General features: G+C 35.7%; 1 protein-coding gene across 3 annotated transcripts in view; it reads left to right on the plus strand.

Annotated features, from left to right (window-relative positions):
* Window positions 1-19,387, plus strand: part of Sesn (Sestrin) — a 177,846-nt gene that overhangs the window by 44,473 nt on the left and 113,986 nt on the right. For all 3 annotated transcript variants that reach the window (XM_073957441.1, XM_073957443.1, XM_073957440.1), the window contains one exon: window positions 5,534-6,854. In XM_073957441.1, the coding sequence (XP_073813542.1) occupies window positions 6,804-6,854 (51 nt within the window). In that variant the 5' untranslated portion in view covers window positions 5,534-6,803. The remainder of the gene's footprint in view (window positions 1-5,533; window positions 6,855-19,387) is intronic.

Genomic DNA, 19,387 nt, shown 5'->3' on the forward strand with positions numbered 1-19,387 from the left:
GTCGGTCAGTCATTGTCCATTGATAAAGTTTTGACTTGGCCTACAATAAATTACAATTGAAACCTTTGTATCATTCAGTCACTGTTTAGTTGCTGTTGTTATTTCTTTGTTGTTGTTGCTGTAATTCCATTGTCCATATGAAACAAAGTGCAAAATGAAAAGCTACAACAACAACAACAAATTTTAGAGGCCTATATTTGGTTCCAATATTTTAATCAAACATTTGTTTCGTTTCATTTGAGGCAAAGTAAAAAAGGCTGAACAAAAAACTAAGCCCACAACCCGCCGCCTTTATAAATCTAAGCGATTAATTGGAAGAACATTTAATAACGAAAAAAGAAAGAATGAAAAAAAACAACATCTGGTTCAATAATTTTATTGCTGACAGACAGCCGTCCAACCATCCAACCAGCCAGCCAAACCGACATCATCTCCTCTTCTCGTATTCATTTGTGTTCAGTGCTGAAGTGTTTACATACCGACATACATACATGCATATGAACAAACATTTGTACATACTGCATACTACATATTTATATGGGTCAATTGGCGATAACAATGGTCACTCACAATAGCAAATAAAATAGAAGAAGAAGAAGAGAAAGAATACAAAATAGAAAAATAACAAAAAATAAATCTCCAAACAATGCCGCCGCTTTTTTATGATAATTCGGAAAACTGGAATAAAAAATTAACATAGACAGGGAGTGCAAACAGGAAGGATTTGTTTATCATTCTTTTTTATGTTTAACAGAACAAAAAATATCTGTCTTCTTGTCGATTTGTAATGTGGAAATACTGGGAATTTGTTCAAAATCTGAAGCAAATAAGAAGACACCTTCACCTCCACGTCTCACATAAGAAGACGTGGATGTCCTACATGTTTTCTCACAGATGAACTAGTAGAAGATCTGATGCCTCCTATTTTATGTCTTCTATGAGAAGAAGATATCTTCCCATAAAAGATTTGAGGAGATTCTCATAGCAGATCTAGAAACCTGCAGATCTTCTCAAAGAAGAGGTATCTCAATGAAGATATGTAGTTCTTCTCGTAGAAGATATGTAAATCTCATAAGAGACCTGGAGATATTATCATAAAAGATCTTGTGTTCTTCTCATAAATATTCTGGACATTTTCTCATAGATCTTGAGAAATTTTCTCAGAGAAGAGAATAGAAGATCTGGAGATATTCTCATAGCTGTTCAACAAATCTGCAGATCTTCTCATGTAAGATCTGATGGTATCTTATTGAAGATCTGGATTTTCTCATAGACCAAATCTGAAGATCTCTAGAGAACTTCTTATAGAAGATCTGGAAATCTCGAAGATCTTCTCATAGAAGATCTTGAGATCTTCTCATTGCAGATCCGGAGACCTTCTCATTGAAAATCCGGTGACCTGCCTATTCTGATCGAAAATCTGCAGATCTTTTGCTCAAAATCTTCTTATAGAAGATCTGGAGATCTCTCAGATCTTCTCGTAGAATATGTAGAGTTCTTCAAATAAAATATATGTAGATCTTCTAATAGATTATCTGGGGATCTTTTCATGCAAGATCTGGAGATTTGAAGATCTTCTTATAGAATATCTGGAGATCTTCTCATAGAACAATTGGAGATCTTCTCAAAGAGGACTGGATATCTTCTCAGAGAGGGTATGTAGTTCTTCTCATAGAAGATCTCCACATCCTCTCACGGAAGATCTGGTGATGTTCTCATAGAAGATGTGGAGATCTTCTCATAGAAGATCTGGAGATTTTCTCATAAAAGATCTGGAGATCTTCTCATAGATGATCTTGAGATCTTCTCATAGAAGATCTAGAGATCTTCTCATAGAAGATCTAGAGATCTTCTCATAGAAGATCTAGAGATCTTCTCATAGAAGATCTAGAGATCTTCTCATAGAAGATCTGGAGATCTTCTCATAGAAGATCTGGAGATCTTCTCATAGAAGATCTGGAGATCTTCTCATAAAAGATCTGGAGATCTTCTCATAGAAGATCTGGAGATCTTCTCATAGAAGAACTGGAGATCTTCTCATAGAAGATCTGGAGATCTTCTCATAGAAGATCTGGAGATCTTCTCATAGAAGATCTGGAGATCTTCTCATAAAAGATCTGGAGATCTTCTCATAGAAGATCTGGAGATCTTCTCATAGAAGATATGGAGATCTTCTCAAAGAAGATATGGAATTCTTCTCGAAGAAGATATTCTCATAGAAGCTCAGGTAATGTTCTCATGGAAGATTTGGAGATCTTTTGCTCAAAAAACTGTAGATATTCGGACAGAAAATCTAGGGATCTTCTCATAGTAGATCTGGAAATCTTCTTTTAGGAGATCTGAAGATCACCTCATTAAAGATCTGAAGTTCTTCTCATAGAAGTTCTCGAGAAGTTCTTATAGAAGATCTGGAGATCTTTCAGATCTTCTCCTAGAATATGTGGAGTTCTTCAAATAAAATATATGTAGATCTTCTAATAGATTATCTGGGGATCTTTTCATGCAAGATCTGGAGATTTGAAGATCTTCTTATAGAATATCTGGAGATCTCATAGAACAATTGGAGATCTTCTCAAAGAGGACTGGAGATTTGAAGATCTTCTTATAGAATATCTGGAGATCTTCTCATAGAACAATTGGAGAACTTCTCAAAGAGGACTGGAGATCTTCTCAGAGAGGGTATGTAGTTCTTCTCATAGAAGATCTCCACATCCTCTCACAGAAGATCTGGTGATGTTCTCATAGAAGATGTGTAGATCTTCTCATAGAAGATCTGGAGATCTTCTCATAAAAGATCTGGAGATCTTCTCATAGATGATCTAGAGATCTTCTCATAGATGATCTGGAGATCTTCTCATAGAAGATCCAGAGATCTTCTCATAGAAGATCTGGAGATCTTCTCATAGAAGATCTGGAGATCTTCTCAAAGAAGATAAGGAATTCTTTTCGAAGAAGATATGGAATTCTTCACGAAGAAGATATTCTCATAGAAGCTCAGGTTATTTTCTCATGGAAGATTTGGAGATCTTCTGGTCGAAGATCTGTCATAGAAAATCTAGGGATCTTCTCGTAGAAGATCTAGAAATCTTCTCAGTCATGATCTTCAGTTCTTCTTATAGATGATCTGGAGATCTTCTGCTCGAAGATCTGGAGATCTTCTTGAGATCATTGCGAGATTTGTTCATTGAAGATCCGGAGACCTTCTCATTGAAGATCTGGAGATCTTTTCATAGAACATCTGGAGATCATCCCATAGAAGATCTGGGATCTGGAGACCTTCTCATAACAGATCTGGAAATCTTCTCATAGATGAAGGTCTGGGGATCTTCTCATGGAAAATCTTCTGGGGATCTTCTGGAGGTCTTCTCTTTGAAGGCCTTCTAGAGATCCTCTGAAGATATTTTGAAGGTATACTCAGAGCATATTTGGCGATCATCTCATAGAAGAAGACGCGGTCTTCTCTTCATAGCCAACCTTGAGATCTTCTAGTAGACGGCCTGGAAAACTTTAAAGAACACCTAGAGATCTTCTCATAAAAGTACTGTAGATCTTCTTATAGACGATCTTCAGAAGATGTGGAAATGTTTTCATAGAAAATCTGGAGATCTTCTCATAGAAGACCTTCTGGAGATCATCTCATAGAAGACCTTCTGTAGATCATCTCACAGAAGATCTTCTGGAGATCTTTTCATAATGTACCTGGAGATATTCTCTTAGAAGATCTGATTTGGATTTGAACATCTTCTGATAGAATACCTGGATATCTTTTCATATAATTTCTGGAGATCTTCGTGTAGAAGAACCAATTACCTTCTTATTGAAGATCTTAGTATCTTCTCAATGAAGATTTGGGGTTTTTCTCATTGAAGGTATTGATTACTTCTCATAGAAGTCTTAGTGGTCTTCTCATAGAAGACCTGGTGATCTTTAAGAGGACCAGCAGGTCTTCAATGAAGATCTGAAGGTTTTCGCATGGAATACCTGGAGGTCTGCTCATAGAAGAACTAGAGATCTTTTCATAGAGAAGGCGATAATCTTCTCACAGATCTATAGATTTTCTCATTGAAGATCTGGAGATCTCCTCAAAGATGATCGTCTCACTGAAGATCTGGAGGTCTTCTCATAATAGGTCCGGATATCTTCTCATTGAAGATCTGGAGATCTTCTCATGGATTATCTGGAGATTTTGTCATAGAAAATCTGGATATCATATCATTGAAGACCTGGTGGTAGTCTCAATAAGACCTGAAGGTCTTTTCATATGCGGCCTGGAAGTCCTTTTATGGAAGACCTGAAGTCTTTGCATGAAAGACCTAGAGGTCTTCTCATTTAAGACCTGGAGGCTGTATCATAGAAGACCTGGAGATCTTCTCATAGAGAAAGTAACTATATTTCCACAGAAGTTCCGAACGCTTTCCATAGAAGACCTTTGAAAAAAATCTTTGAGGTTTCTCATGGAAGACCTTGAAGACTTCTCTTAGAAGACCTGAGGAGCTTCTCTTAGAAGAGCCGCAGGTTTTTTATAAAGGTTATGAAGGTCTTTCCTAAAGGGTTTTCTTGTATATGTTCTGGAAGTCGCCCTATAGAACACCTGGTTTTCTTTCCATAGAAGATCTGGAGGTCCTCCTTTAGAAGACTTGGTTTTTTTGTCAAAGGAGACCTGAAGGTGTTCCAATTAAGACCTAGAGTTCATTAAGGATCTGGAGGTCTTATTATAAAAGCTTGTCTGATCTTATCAAGGGGATATTCTGCTCTTCTAACAGATAATATCTTCAGATAAGATCTAATACCCTAGACCAGGGACGAGCTTCTTTGCTTAGATCGTATAGTGAGGGCGCCCACTGAGTTGTTTTTGCATTTGCTTCTCTCTCTCACGTACAGTGTAAATGAATGAAAACAAACAAAAACATAATGTGGTTGTTGCTTTTTTCACTCATACGTTCATACATGTCTTCGCTTTGGTTGTATTTCTGTGGTCGTCGCTGCCCTAGACAGACGCCAGCGTTGATTTGCATTAAAAACTGCATTTAATTTTACCCTGACAGGCGACAGTTTTTGTATTTACGAAACAGCTGATTGCAGGGAAACAACTGTTTTGTTGTTGTTGTTTTGTTGCTCTCTCTCTTACGTGAATATGGGCTCCCTTTTAAAGTATTACCATATTGAAATACCTAAATTCAGTTAGATTTTGTGAATTAAGAATGTGGATAATGCACGAATTAATTTGGATTACGGCAGTTAATGCTAATTAACACTGCCGTCTGTCTAGGGTATTAGATAAGATCTTCAGCTATTCTCTATGAGATGTACTGTTCTTCAGTGGGAAGGTCTTCTATGTTTCTTTCAAAAAAATCTTTTAAGAGGTTCTCTTTGTCTCTTTTAAAAACTTCTGTTTTTTTGTGATAGGTCGTTTGGCTCTCATAGAAGAATTCTGTTTTTGTTTCTTTTTAAATACCTTTTTAAAGCATTTACCATTTTAATAGTTTGTGTTTCATTTTCTAATGTGTTCTCTTTTGCTCTGTTCTCATTTTAGGAAACTGAACTGATCTTGAATAGTCCCAAAGGCAAATCAATTATTGTGTCTTGGGTAAACCAACCATAAAAAGAAAGTGAAGCGAGAAAAAGACTTCTAAAAGAAAATTCGTCAAAACAAAAGAGCTTAAGCCTCAATTTGCCAAAGTGGTGGTGTTACGAATTTTTCTTCTTCTTTCACCCAATCGGAGGAAATTTAAAATTTTCACAGCCAACAACTGTGGTTCAAATACCAATGATTACAACTACAACGCGCGGAACTTCAACGAAGAGATTTAACGTTCAGCACAGCGACAGCGATAGCAGAAAAAGTTCACTTTGTCCAAAGGATTGTGCAGTGAAGCATAAAATTTTTACTTTTAAGCGTTTGAATCACGAACCAACAACAACAAAAACAACAAAAATCACAAGCACATCAATACCAGCCTCAACAACAACATCTTTACGTATAATACAGTTAATATTACAACAACAATTGTTGCACAGTAATTACGCTGACCAGAGAAGAGGGTTTGGTGGCCATAAGCGTTTAGCAGCTGGCATTAGCAGAGGAACAAGGTCCCGTGTTAGCCAGGAACCATCTGTGGATAAGTGAAATTCCTTAGGCCAACTGATAGGAGTGCAAAAAGTAAACAACTCAACTCTCCTGGGCAATCATATTTGTCATATTTGGCCCCCCAGTGCCTTGCCGATTGTTGCTGTTGTCATTTGGTTTTTGTGACGCCAAGGTTGTTTGGCCAGCTCAGAAGAGAAGTTGCCAGCTACTAACAAGTTTGCAGAGATCGAACTTCTTTACAAAGCTTGTAACCGGTTAACAAGCAGATCAAGAATCTGATTTTAGACACCAAAGAGGAATAATCCACCCCCAACCAAAATAGAGAAGGAGAGAGAGATAGAGAGAGCGCGAAATACACCTTTTTTTAAACTTAAAAACAAAACCACCAGCAATCATCAACATCCAACCTCTGCAAGATTTTTTGCTGCACTTTTGCTTCGTGGTTTTTTTGCCTTTATTTAGGCCGCTTTTACAAGCCAAGTTTGCTGTCGGTCGTTTCTTTTTCCAACCAATTTCCAGTTGTAAACGTGTTTCTTGTGGCCACATATTCAATTTAGCCGCCGATATTGTTGAGGTTTTATAGGCAACTTTGTTGTCGTTGCGGTCGTGTGGTTGGTTTGTTTGTCACCGTCATTGTCGCTGTCGTTGCCGTTGCAGTTTGTGTGTTCGCGCGTGTGTGTGTGCCTTTTTTACTGAAAACTGGATTTTCCATCAGATGTTCTCAATGGTTGATTATTATGCAGATATGGGACAAATCGGACAAGATGTAAGTAAATATGTGTATGTATGTATGTATGTAGTATCTCTTCTAAGATATAAACTTGGTTAAAACAAAAATTGAGATCTTTAAGCTTACAAACCATAGCATAATGAGATTCCAAATAGATTAAAGCTTTTTTTACATTATGTTATGTGGAGAGGCCTTCTTATGTCTACTTATGGAGCTCTTTTTACAGAAGACATGGAAGTCCTCTTGTATAGGTCTTCTCATTGTACAGGTTTTCAGATTATAAGGATGTCAAAACCAAATTCCAAATTTCTCAATATCTCAAAAAATTTAAGGATCCCCCATTTCATCTCAAAAACTTTTGTGTTTGCCAAATAATATTAAAATGAAAGCTTTGTTTGTTTGTTGTTTTGGAATTCACCCAAAACAAAAGTGGAAATTATGACGTTGCAAATGCAAAATAAAAAATTTTCTCAATCTGTTTGATTTCAAAATTTCACAAAATAGTCAATATATCATTTCGAAAATGAGTTCAATAAACGAATGCGCAGTGCAATAAAAACGGCAAAAGAAAAACAAAAACAATAATTATTGGGCTTTCAGAAAAACAAACAATATTTTTTGTTAATGTTGTTGTTGGGTGTTGGATGTTGTTGTTTCAAAAACATATTTATAGAAATGCTATAAAAATGCATTTTCTGTGGCAAACGGAATTTTTGCTGAATTTTTGCCATGGACGTCAAAGCCTCATAAAATTGTTGTTTGGAAAGAAGGAAACAACAACAGCATCGATCATGAAAATTGGCCAAATGCCGAATTTGTCTTGGCTGAGCACATTATAAGCAATAATGCCAATCGATTTTTTTGTTTGTATAAATAAATAGATAAATAATAATTACCGGAAGATGGCTTATAGTTTTCTCCAGATTGCTTTCCTAGAAGAAAAGGGGACAATGGTTTGTAGAACAGATCAAAAGATTAAGTCTTCTCATAACAGATTCAGAGGTTCTCTTAAAGAAGGCAGTAAATTTTCTCAAGCTGAAAGCAAATACAACGTTTGAGTAAAGTTTTGCGTTGGGCGTTGACAAAAAAAAACAACAACAACAGGGCGACGCACGGTGGTCGAAACCACAGATCTAGCGGCGCGAAATTCATAACTTGCAAACGAATTGAGATACGCCACTGAAATTTTGCACAAACTCAGCTTGTACCTGTGGGTAATAATGGGCCAAATATGAACAATATCGGCTAATGTTTTGGTATAGCCCCCATATAACGGTACCTTGCGATTTTCGGTATTTTGAGGATTTAAGCCACAATTTCGTAGCAAATTAGCTGTAATTTGGTACTTAGGGTTCCTAGTGGTCACAAAATATTTCCACCAAAAATTATGAACATTGGTGCACGTTTTGATGTAGCCCCCATGTAACCTTACCTCCCAATTAAGGTATTTTGAATATCATGACCACATTTTTAATTCAACTTGGCTGTAATTTTGCATTCGTTGTTCTAACTGCGTATAAAATCTTCTTGCAAAACATTTTCAATACGGATTTATGTTTCGATGTAGCCCCTTTTATGGTACCCCCGATTCGTTGAATTTTTACTTGTTATCCCATATTTAATAACATATTTAGCTATAATATGGTATTATAGTGTCTCCGGGGGTAAAACTCCTCCTTGCAAACATTTTTCAAGATAGGTCCATATTTTGATTTAGCTCCCATACAAATGTACAGCTAAATTTGTATGAATTTCATGCAAAATCCCTTATTTTAAAAGTGCAGTCATCAAAAGATTTGCAAATATTTGCAGCCCGAATGTGGTTATTCAGTATCCAGAGAGTCCAATTTCATTCCCCAAAAAATAATCGGACCTAAGTTCGGCCGAGTTTACAAGATGTACTCTATGGAACAAGCGCGTACAACCCATAAAAACACTAAAAAATTGAATTTTTTGAAAATTTATTGCTATATATCTAAGTACCTCCAGACCCCAAACTAATTTCTGTAATTTAAATCACACCCTCTGCTATTAATTAAAAATATATCTTGTCCATTTTCATTACGAATGTATTTAACATTTAAACAAATATGAAGTTAATTTTTTGCAACAATTTTTTAAAATCTGATGCAACAAAAACTCTTGTATTTGATAGTGAATAACTGAGTGAATATTTACAACAACAAAAATGAAAAAACAAAATCTTTGTCTGCAAAGTGTCTGCAATCGATACAATGGAAAATATTTCGCAATTTTATAGTTAGATTTTTTGACTTTTGCGCCGCTAAATCAGTGGTTTCGACCAGTGTGCGACGCCGACATCACAGTCCGGCGTTGATGTGTTTGCCGGCATATATTTCAAATGAATTTGAATTTTTCGGCATCATGCCCAACAGTGTAAAAACGGCCAAAACGACACAAAACTTTACTCAAACGTTGTATGTGTTTTCAGCTTCACAGAAAAGCTGAATGTCTTCTCACAGAAGAGCATAAGCTCATCTAAAGAGGAGTATGAAGTTCTGTCTTTGAAAATCAGGTAACTTTCCCCTAGAATAACAAAAGGACTTCTTTTAGAAGTGTAACAAGTTTTCGCATAGATAAGCAGTAGGAACGCTCTCACAGAAGGATAGAATAGGATAGATGATTCGTATCAATAGCTTTTCTCAAAGAAGAGCCGGAGATCTCATTAAAAATGCAATCTTCTCATAGAATCTAAGATCATATTTTAATTGAAACCAAGAGGGTCCTCTAAAAAATTCCCAGATAGTCTTTTAATGGTTTGCGAAAAAAAAGCCCAGTTGATCTTGTTCTCATAGATAACCACAATCTCTTCTCTCAGAATACCAGAAGTTATTTTCATAGAAACTCGGAATCTTTTCCCTTCTGAATGAAAAACACATTTCCATAGGATAATAAAAGCTCTTCTCATAGAAGACCATAAGCCTTTCTCATTAAAGAGCAGCAACCTCCTCATAACAGGGCAGAATCTCTTTTCATAGGAGAGCAGAATTTCTTCTTATAGAAAGCAAAAGAAAAGCATGAAGTCTTCGTATAGAAAATCATGAGTACTTCGTATGTTGAGAAAGGAAACTTTGTGTAGGAGAGCACGAGGATGTTGTATTGTTGAAAACAAAGTCTTCGTATAGAAGAGCACGAGGTCTTCGTATAGAATAGCACTAGGTCTTCGTATAGAAGAGCACGAGGTCTTCGTATAGAAGAGCACGACGTCTTCGTATAGAAGAGCACGACGTCTTCGTATAGAAAAACACGAAGTCTTCGTGTTTAGAAAAGCAAGAAGTCTTTTGAGCAGAAGGCATTGAAGAGCAGAAGCTTTTCTAATTAAGGAAAAAAATAGAAAAAAAGAAGCAAAAATGCTGTTCCTGTAGAAAAGTAAAATCACTTCTCATAGACCACGAGGTCTTCGTATAGAAAAGCACGAGGTCTACGCACAGAAGGGCACGATGTCTTCCTATAGAAGAGCACGAAGTCTTCGTATAAAATAGCACGAGGTCTTCGCATAGAAGGGCACGAGGTCTTCCTATAGAAGAGCACGAAGTCTTCGTATAGAGGAGCACGAAGTCTTCGTATCGAAGAACACGATATCTTCGTATACAAGAGAAAGAAGTCTCCTCATAGAACAGCTGTAGGTCTTCTTCTTCATAGAAGAGATGAAAGTCTTCTAATTCGTCAAAGAAGATCTGAAGGTCGTCATCTTCATAGAAGAGCTGAAAATCTTCCTTTTCTTTATCAAAGAACTGAATGCCTTCTTCATAGAAGAGTTGAAGGCCCTCTTCTTTTCCATAGAATAGCTAAAGGTCCTCTCCTTCATAGGAGAAATTATGTCTTCTTCTTCATAGAAGAACTGAAGGTCTTCATCTTCTTCATAGAAGAGCGAAGGGCCTTCTTCTTCATAGAAGAGCTGAAGGTCTTCCTCTCTTCCTAGAAGAGCTGAAGGTCGTCTCACAGAAGAGCAGGTTTTTTCGAAGGTTTTCTCTTAGAAGATAGGACTGTCTTGTTTTACAGAAGAGCTGAAGGTCTTCTTCATAGAAAAGCTAAAGGTATTCTTCTCATAGAAGAGCTGGAAGTCTTCTCATAAAAGAAGTAAAGATCTTCTCATAGAAGTGCTGAAGGGTTTCTCTTAGAAGATAGGAATGTCTTGTCTTACAGAAGAGCGAAGAGTCTTCTTCTTCATAGAAGAGCTGAAGAGATGAAGGTTTTCTCTCACAGAAGATGTTAAGGTCTTCTCTTAGAAGAGCTTAAGGTTTTCTCATAGAAGAGTTGAAGGTTTTCTCTTAGAAGATAGGACTGTCTTGTTTTACAGAAGAGCTGAAGGTCTTCTTCATAGAAAAGCTAAAGGTATTCTTATCATAGAAGAGCTCTAGGGATTCTCATAGAAGAGCTGGAAGTCTTCTCATAAAAGAAGTAAAGATCTTCTCATAGAAGTGCTGAAGGGTTTTTCTTAGAAGATAGGAATGTCTTGTCTTACAGAAGAGCGAAGAGTCTCCTTCTTCATAGAAGAGCTGAAGGTCTTCTTCATAAAAGAGTTTAATGGTCTTCTTATAGAAGAGCTTAAGGTCTCTTTATCATAGAAGAGCTGAATGTCATCTTTTCATAGAAGAGCTAAAGGTCTACTTCTCATAAAAGAGCTAAAGGTCTTTTCTCATAGAAGTGCTGAAGGTATTTTTCTCATAGAAGAGCAGAAGGTTTTCTCTCACAGAAGAGCTGAAGGTTTTCTCTCATAGAAGATCTTAAGGTCTTCTCTTAGAAGAGCTTAAGGTCCTCTCAAAGATGAGTTGAAGGTTCTCTCTTAGAAGATAGGACGGTCTTGTCTCACAGAAGAGCTTAAAGTCTTCTTATCATAGAAGAGCTTAAGGTATTCTTCTCATAGAAGAGCTTCAGGGATTCTCATAGAAGCTGATGGTCTTCTTCATATAAGAGCTGAAAGGTCGTCTCACAGAAGAGCTGAAGCTCTTCTTATAGAAGAGCATAAGCTATTCTAATAGAAGAGCACAATCTCTACTCATAAGAAAGCAAAAGGGTTTCTCGTAAAAGAGCAAGAGGTCTTATCATCGAAAAGCACAGGCTCTTCATATGCAAGAACAGAAGCCCTTCTTTTAGAAGAGAACAAGCTCTTCTTATAGAAGAGCACAAGCTCATCTTATAGAAGAGCACAAGCTCATCTTATAGAAGAACACAAGCTCTTCTTATTGAAGAGCAAAAGCTCTTCTATAAGAAGAGCATAAGCACTTTTTATAGAAGAGCACAAGCTCTTCTAATAGAAGAGCACAAACCCTTCTTATAGAAGAGCACAAGCTCTACTTATAGAAGATCACAAGCTCTTCTTATAGAAGAGCACAAGCTCTTCTTTTAGAAGAGCACAAGCTCTTCTTATAGAATAGCACAAGCTCTTCTTATAGTAGAGCACAAGCTCTTCTTATAGTAGAGCACAAGCTCTTCTTATAGCAGAGAACAAGCTTTTCTTATAGAACAGCACAAGCTCTTCTTATAGAAGAGCACAAGCTCTTCTTATAGAAGAGCACAAGCTCTTCTTATAGAAGAGCACAAGCTCTTCTTATAGAAGAGCACAAACTCTTCTTATAGAAGAGCACAAGCTCTTCTTATAGAAGAGCACAAGCTCTTCTCATAGAAGAGCACAAACTCTTCTTATAGAAGAGCACAAGCTCTTCTTATAGAAGAGCACAAGCTTTTCTTATAGAAGAGCACAAGCTCTTCTTATAGAAGAGCACACGATATTCTTATAGAAGAGCACAAGCTCTTCTTATAGAAGAGCACAAGCTCTTCTTATAGAAGAGCACAAGCTCTTCTTATAGAAGAGCACAAGCTCTTCTTATAGAAGAGCACAAGCTCTTCTTATAGAAGAGCACAAGCTCTTCTTATAGAAGAGCACAAGCTATTCTTATAGAAGAGCACAAGCTCTTCTTATTGAAGAGCACAAGCTATTCTTATAGAAGAGCACAAGCTCTTCTTATTGAAGAGCACAAGCTCTTCTTATAGAAGAGCACAAGCTCTTCTTATAGAAGAGCACAAGCTGTTCTTATAGAAGAGCCCAAGCTGTTCTTATAGAAGAGCACAAGCTCTTCTTATAGAAGAGCACAAGCTCTTCTTATAGAAGAGCACAAGCTCTTCTTATAGAAGAGCACAAGCTCTTCTTATAGAAGAGCACAAGCAAAATTCTCATAGAAAAGCGGGTGGTCTTCTCGTAAAGATGCAAGAGGTCGTATCATAAAAGATCAGGAACATGTCTTATAAAAGAGCCTAAGACAGGGTCTGTCAATGTGTGTATTTTGCTCTCAGTGAGCGTAGATTTCAATATATTTTATTCTCACTGATAGTAAAAGAGGGCACTTTGCCTGAACATGGGTCATAAAAGAGCAACAAACTCTTCCTTTAGAACAGAAGAAGCTCATCGCATAGAAGAGCAGAAACTCTCCTAATAGAGCAGAAACTCTCCTAATAGAACAGAAACTCTTCTCATAGAACATCTTAAGATCATCTGATAGAAGAGCTTAAGGTCTTCTCTTAAAAAAGCCGAAGCTCGTCGCATAGAAGAGAGCAAGCTTTTCACATATACGACCACAAGCTCTTCACGTAGATGAGCAGAATGTCATGAGATAGAAGAGCTTAAGGAAGCTCTTCTGATAGAAGACCTCAAGACCTTCGCATAGAAGTGCACAAGCTATTTTCGTAGGAGAGTAGGAACTCTTCTCATAGAAGGGTACAAGCTCTTTTCATAGAAAAGCAGAAGGTATTTTTTTTCAAGAAGGACAGAAGTTATTTTTCATAGAACAGTTGAAGTTCTTCTCATAGAAGAATATACGTTCCTCTTATAGAAAATCAGAAAGGTTTTTACAGAAGTGCTTCTCATAGATGCTTTTCTGATAGAAAAGCACACGCGCACTGTAGTACCTCCTTCACTCTAGTACAAAATTTAAGAGTTGTTAGTTGGGTAATATGATTTTACAGCTCAAAAAAATCCAACGGTATAGCTGGTTGGCAAATGACTCCCAAAATTAGTTTTAATTCCAAGAATTGGTCCATTCCTTCAGGTACTTCTTCTTCAGAAGTTTACCATATTGCGCTTTAAAACGGTTTAAGGCCACTTCTCGTATCATGTGGGCATTTGAATGATCGTTGACTACAATTTTCCCATATCATTGAGCTTAATATGAATCGGGGTGCACTCATTGTTATGAGTGAAGTCTCCCTTGTCCCGTATGGGATGTTGTGGAACAATGTTTTTTTTGTTGACTACAATGTTATATTTATTATGCTGGTGGAAGCCAACACTTACTGAGATATGGATCCGAAATGTCCCAATATTTAGGGGTCATTCCTACATACACCTCTCGCACTAAAGTTGTTAGAAGCCTTTGTTACCATGTTACAAGTTTATTCTGTGTTTACGCTGGAAACTTCTCTTATTTTGTCACATACGAAAATACTATTTACATTTAAAATTAGAGATTGGTGGCCCATAGTCTGTTTCGTTCCACCACACCTTTTATTTTTGGTTTTCGACAGCTAAGGGTATTTAGCTGTCGATAAGCACGCATTCTTGACTTCTTTGTTTTCGTTTAGCGAAAATATCAGGTCAATAAAAATGTGCAAATTTTACATGTTCTCATTTAAATGATGAGGATTCGATTTTTAGGCTTGTGTTAGATATTAAATTCCTAAGAGCGTATACATATTGGCGCAACGTATACGCCATACTATTTTGTCTTTGCTATTTGAGAATTATAATTTTTATTACCTAAATATAACATGTTTTATTTTTGCAAGGGTGGAAAATTTAAATGTTGGTTCATGGTATTATGTTAGAAAAATTATAAGCCCTAGAGGGAGGGTTTGAGCTTTGGGTCCAAACATTTTATGGTTTTTGATAACCAAATTTTTCACTGACACCTAAAAATACTTAAAATCTCTTTCATCATGACACTTTTGCTTATGAATATTTTACAACATTTTTGTGACTCAAAGTTTGTTGACTAGTGTACTTTCATATGTATCTTCTGGCGTTAATGTATTCGCACATCTTCGACAATTTTGACATTTGTTTATTTGTTTTGAAATAACGCGAACTATTTAAATCAGGCAGAAATGTAGAGAAAGAATTTGTTCACATTGACATGTTTGGCCTTGAAAGACTATAACCTGGGACAATATTAGTAATATCAGCAACAATAGTTTGTGCTTTTGAATTATATACATTAAGGTGGGGCCGATTCGAACATCTTAATGGGGCGCTTAGCGTATCTGATTTTTGGGATTGCACTGAGGAAAAACTCTACTGGACCACATGTTGCAATTTTTACTATTTTTTCGAAAAATTGCCAATTGTGTAAACTATTTGAAATTATGTCTTATTTTCAAAAGTGAAGTTGTAGCTATTATCTCGGGCTACAATTTCTCTGAACATATTACATAGAAAAAACGTGGTTTTCATGGTCAAAAACTCGGAATATTATGGAATATTCACAATTTTTGTCAGGTCTTTTTTATATTTTTTCTATAACAGCCAAACCATTGAGATTATCCCTCCAATACTAAGACAATTGGTTAATGTTATACTCGAGACACATATAGGACCATTAAAAGTTTTTTTTCCTGAAATGCTGTCATAAACCAAAATTTAATTTTCCCACCTTTGCAAAAATAAAACATCTAATATTGAAATATTAAAACCAAATAAATCGAAAATTTTATAGGGACCAGTACGGCGTATACGTTGCGTCAACATGTATACGCTCAAGGGCATTTAAATTTAAATGTAAGAAAAATCTTAAAAATGGCTTAAATCGACTTTAGAAGTAATCAAAGTGTCTCTGTAAAATTTCAAAGTCCTCACTTAACTATTATGAATTATAGAGTAAAATATTCGAGACCCCTCATCTTTGGTTAATGTTATACGCCTTACACATATAGGACCATAAAAAGTTTTTTTCTGAAATCCTGCCATAAACCAAAATTTAATTTTCCCATCATTCCAAAAATAATACATGTAATATTGAAATATTAAAACCAAATAAATCGAAAATTTTATAGGGAACATTATGGCGTATAAGTTGCGTCAACATGTATTCGCTCGGGGGTATTTTAAATTTAAATGTAAGAAAAAAACTTAAAAATGGTTTAAATCGAAACACAATCGCTGAAAGCGGAAAATTAAAAAAAAAAATATTGAAGATTTTTTGATTACCGACAATAACCAGTGAAATTAAAACGCAAAATTATGAATGAAAAACACCAACGAAAGTTGACAAACTGCCAAAACTGCCCGAAGGAGCGTTCCAATGCTTTTGCGATGTTCTAGAGAGAACTTAACTATTGCCTTGTCTACAATTTTTTTCTTATTATTAGATCGGAAATCGTAATGGTTCGGCTGTTGTAGGCCAAAATATAAAAAAAAACTTGCAAAAAATGATGAATTTTCTAAATTTTCAACTTTTTGACCATGAATACGAACTTTTTCTAAGAATTACTCATATGTTCATTGTAGCCCGAGCCAATAACTACAACTTTGCCTTTGAAAATAAGTCAAAATTTAGCCGAAGAAATTTTCATATTTTCCAAAAAACAAACTGCAATTCAAAATGTGAAAGTTCTAAAATGTTATAGGGAACAGAATGGCGTATACGTTGCGTCAACATGTATACGCTCGGGGGTATTTTAAATTTAAATGTAAGAAAAAAACATAAAAATGGCTTAAATCGAAACACAATCGCTGAAAGGGGAAAATTAAAAAAAAAATTATTGATTTTTTTTTGGTTATCTACAATAATCGGTGAAACTAAAACGCTAAGTTGAAAGTTGACAAATTGCCAAAAATGCCCTAAGGAGCGTTTCAATGCTTTTGCGATGTACTAGATAGTACTTAACTATTGTCTTGGCTACAATTTTTGTCTTAGTATTAGATCGGAAATCTTAAACGTTCGGCTGTTATAGGCCAAAATATAAAATAACATGAGAAAAATTATGAATTTTCTAAATTTTCAACTTTTTGACCATGAATACGAACTTTTTCTAAGAATTACTCATATGTTCATTGTAGCCCGAGCCAATAGCTACAACTTTGCTTTTGAAAATAAGTCAAAATTTAGCCCAAGAAATTTTCAAATTTTCCAAAAAAGAACAAACTGCAACTCAAAATGTGAAAGCTCGATTTTCAACAAAAACATTGTTCCACAACATCCCATACGGGACAAGGGAGACTTCTCTCATATCAATGAGTGCAGCCCGATTCATATTTAGCTCAATGATATTCATTTTCGATTCGATTTTTTTCATACTAATCGCCCCACCCTAATGTTCGTACACATGTATGTGTGATCTTTCTACAAATAAGAAAAGACTAGTAATATCAATACTTTCTTCTACGCTTTGCCAATTACAAAATTTTATTATTTGCCATAAATTTAATTTGATGGAAAAACATTTTGAACTTTTTTTAATTAAAACAAATTTTATAATTGCAAAAAATAAACATTAATAAATTTTCAATTTTATGCTAAAAGTAAGGCGAGGAAGCATGCGCCATTTTTTTACAAATTGTTTAATTTTCTTTATTAATTTTATGGGCTAGTTTATGTTCCGCATCTGAAAATTCTGACCTTGCCAAACATCTTGAGACAATTTAAAAATTGATTTCGAGAAAATGAAAGAATAAAAAACTATAAATTTTATTTTTATGGAGGTTACAGTGTGAGGGCACAAGTCATGGAGATTCAAGAATTGGTGATCTTACATAAATGTCCACTGGTTCTTACCCCTACTGGAATAGAAAATTATTTGCATATAATGCTCAATACAAATTAGTTTTGTTAATAGAAATTATAACGTTCGCTACTTAGTGAAAAATACATTATATTATATTGCTCTGCTATTTGAAGTTTATGATCTGAACACTCGTAAAGAACGCCACAATTGATGAGGACTACCGCAACACTTTTTTTTTTTGCAATTGCAAGTGCATAAATTTTGTTATTATTCAGTTTTCAGCTTTTTTTTCATTTTAATTTCAAAACTTAACAACAATTACTATGAATTGTCGTCGTGCTGGGCTAATAAAATAAACTCGTAAATGCGGTTATAGGTGATACGCTGCCACCACCATCGCATCGGAATATGATGCTGTGCTGGTGGTGTCTATGGTTCTGCTTGCAATGATATTGCCTCATGACGGCTTTATTTCCATGCCATGCCAGCAGTCAGCCAGCCGGCCAACCAAAGCAGCCAGCGGTCGTAAATGTTTCAAATTTCTAGAACGCAAAATAATTTCAATTAGTAACAAAATAGTGGTGTTTGTTGTTTCTGTAATATTTTCAACACAGTGGGGTAATAAGGGAAATACTTGTGATCGATGATATTTTAGCAGGTTTTGTTCTTCTTCTTAAGCATGTGAGAAATCTGCACAGAAAAAATAAATAATTCCTTCATATTATAAAAAGTGTTCAAAAAGTATTGGCAACACTGTTCAGATTCATGTATTTTATGAACTTAATTCTTAAAGCAAAAAATATCACTTTCTTCTGGGAGGCAAATTGTAAGGGCAATTTTTGTCATTTTTTGAGAGGATCTATTGCGGAATTATGGAAAATAGTGGCATTTTTGCTTCTAATGTTCCATGAAAAGAGGTCCAGGGGTTGCTGAGGAATTTAGAACCAAAGTCCAAGAACCAAAACGATGCTAAAATATACAACCTTTTTCATTCATAGCCCAATAGTATTTTTTAGAACTAGAGGTGTATGAAGAATTAGCCCCAAAAAATATTGGAACTTTTCGAGATCCACATCTCATGATGTATTGGTATCTCAATGCCCCTAAATATAATTCATAAATATTATGTACTCAAACAGTGTTGACAATGTTCAAATTCATTCATATTATGAACTCTGTTCATAAAGAGAAAAAGCCAGTGTTCCTGAGAGACTGAAAGAGCAATTTTGTTCATTTTATTTGTAATGAGAGTAAATATTGGGGGAAGTATGGGAAATAGTGACATGTTCGTGTGTGTTTGAAGGAGTAGCTCTTAATAAGGTGACATTTCGGGCTCATATCTCAGGGCGTAGTGGTTTCCTCTAACCTCTACCCATGACACTGGATCGAGGAGAACAAAATTGTATCGTTGTCATCAGTAATTTTAGTTGGACCGTCAGGATGTAGATTTTGGGTCTCTATTTCTGGAGGTATGGGCTTGCCCACGAAAAACATTAAATCGCTGTAAACACGACCACAAAGAAAACTTACCGAAGATATTCGATATAGACCTTCTTGAAACTTGATGCACATTTCGGTCAAATCGGCCATAGTTTTCGTGCTCATAGGTCATTTTAGTTGGAGTCGGCATCGATTTTTAGAGGTTTTTTGGCCATTATTTTGGGAAGTATGGACATGGAGGGAAGACAACCTGATGCAAAAAAATTCAAAACGATCAGAAACTCGACCTTAAGCTGAACTCTTGCGAAGGAGTAGTATGTCGGTCCATATTTAAACCTGATGTTTCTCTGGAAGACATAGAAATAACGTGCCACAATTTTAGTGGACATTTT

The sequence above is a fragment of the Musca autumnalis genome, unplaced genomic scaffold (assembly GCF_047663935.1).
Source record: "Musca autumnalis isolate F117 unplaced genomic scaffold, ASM4766393v1 scaffold_5, whole genome shotgun sequence".
Taxonomy (NCBI): Eukaryota; Metazoa; Arthropoda; class Insecta; order Diptera; family Muscidae; genus Musca; species Musca autumnalis.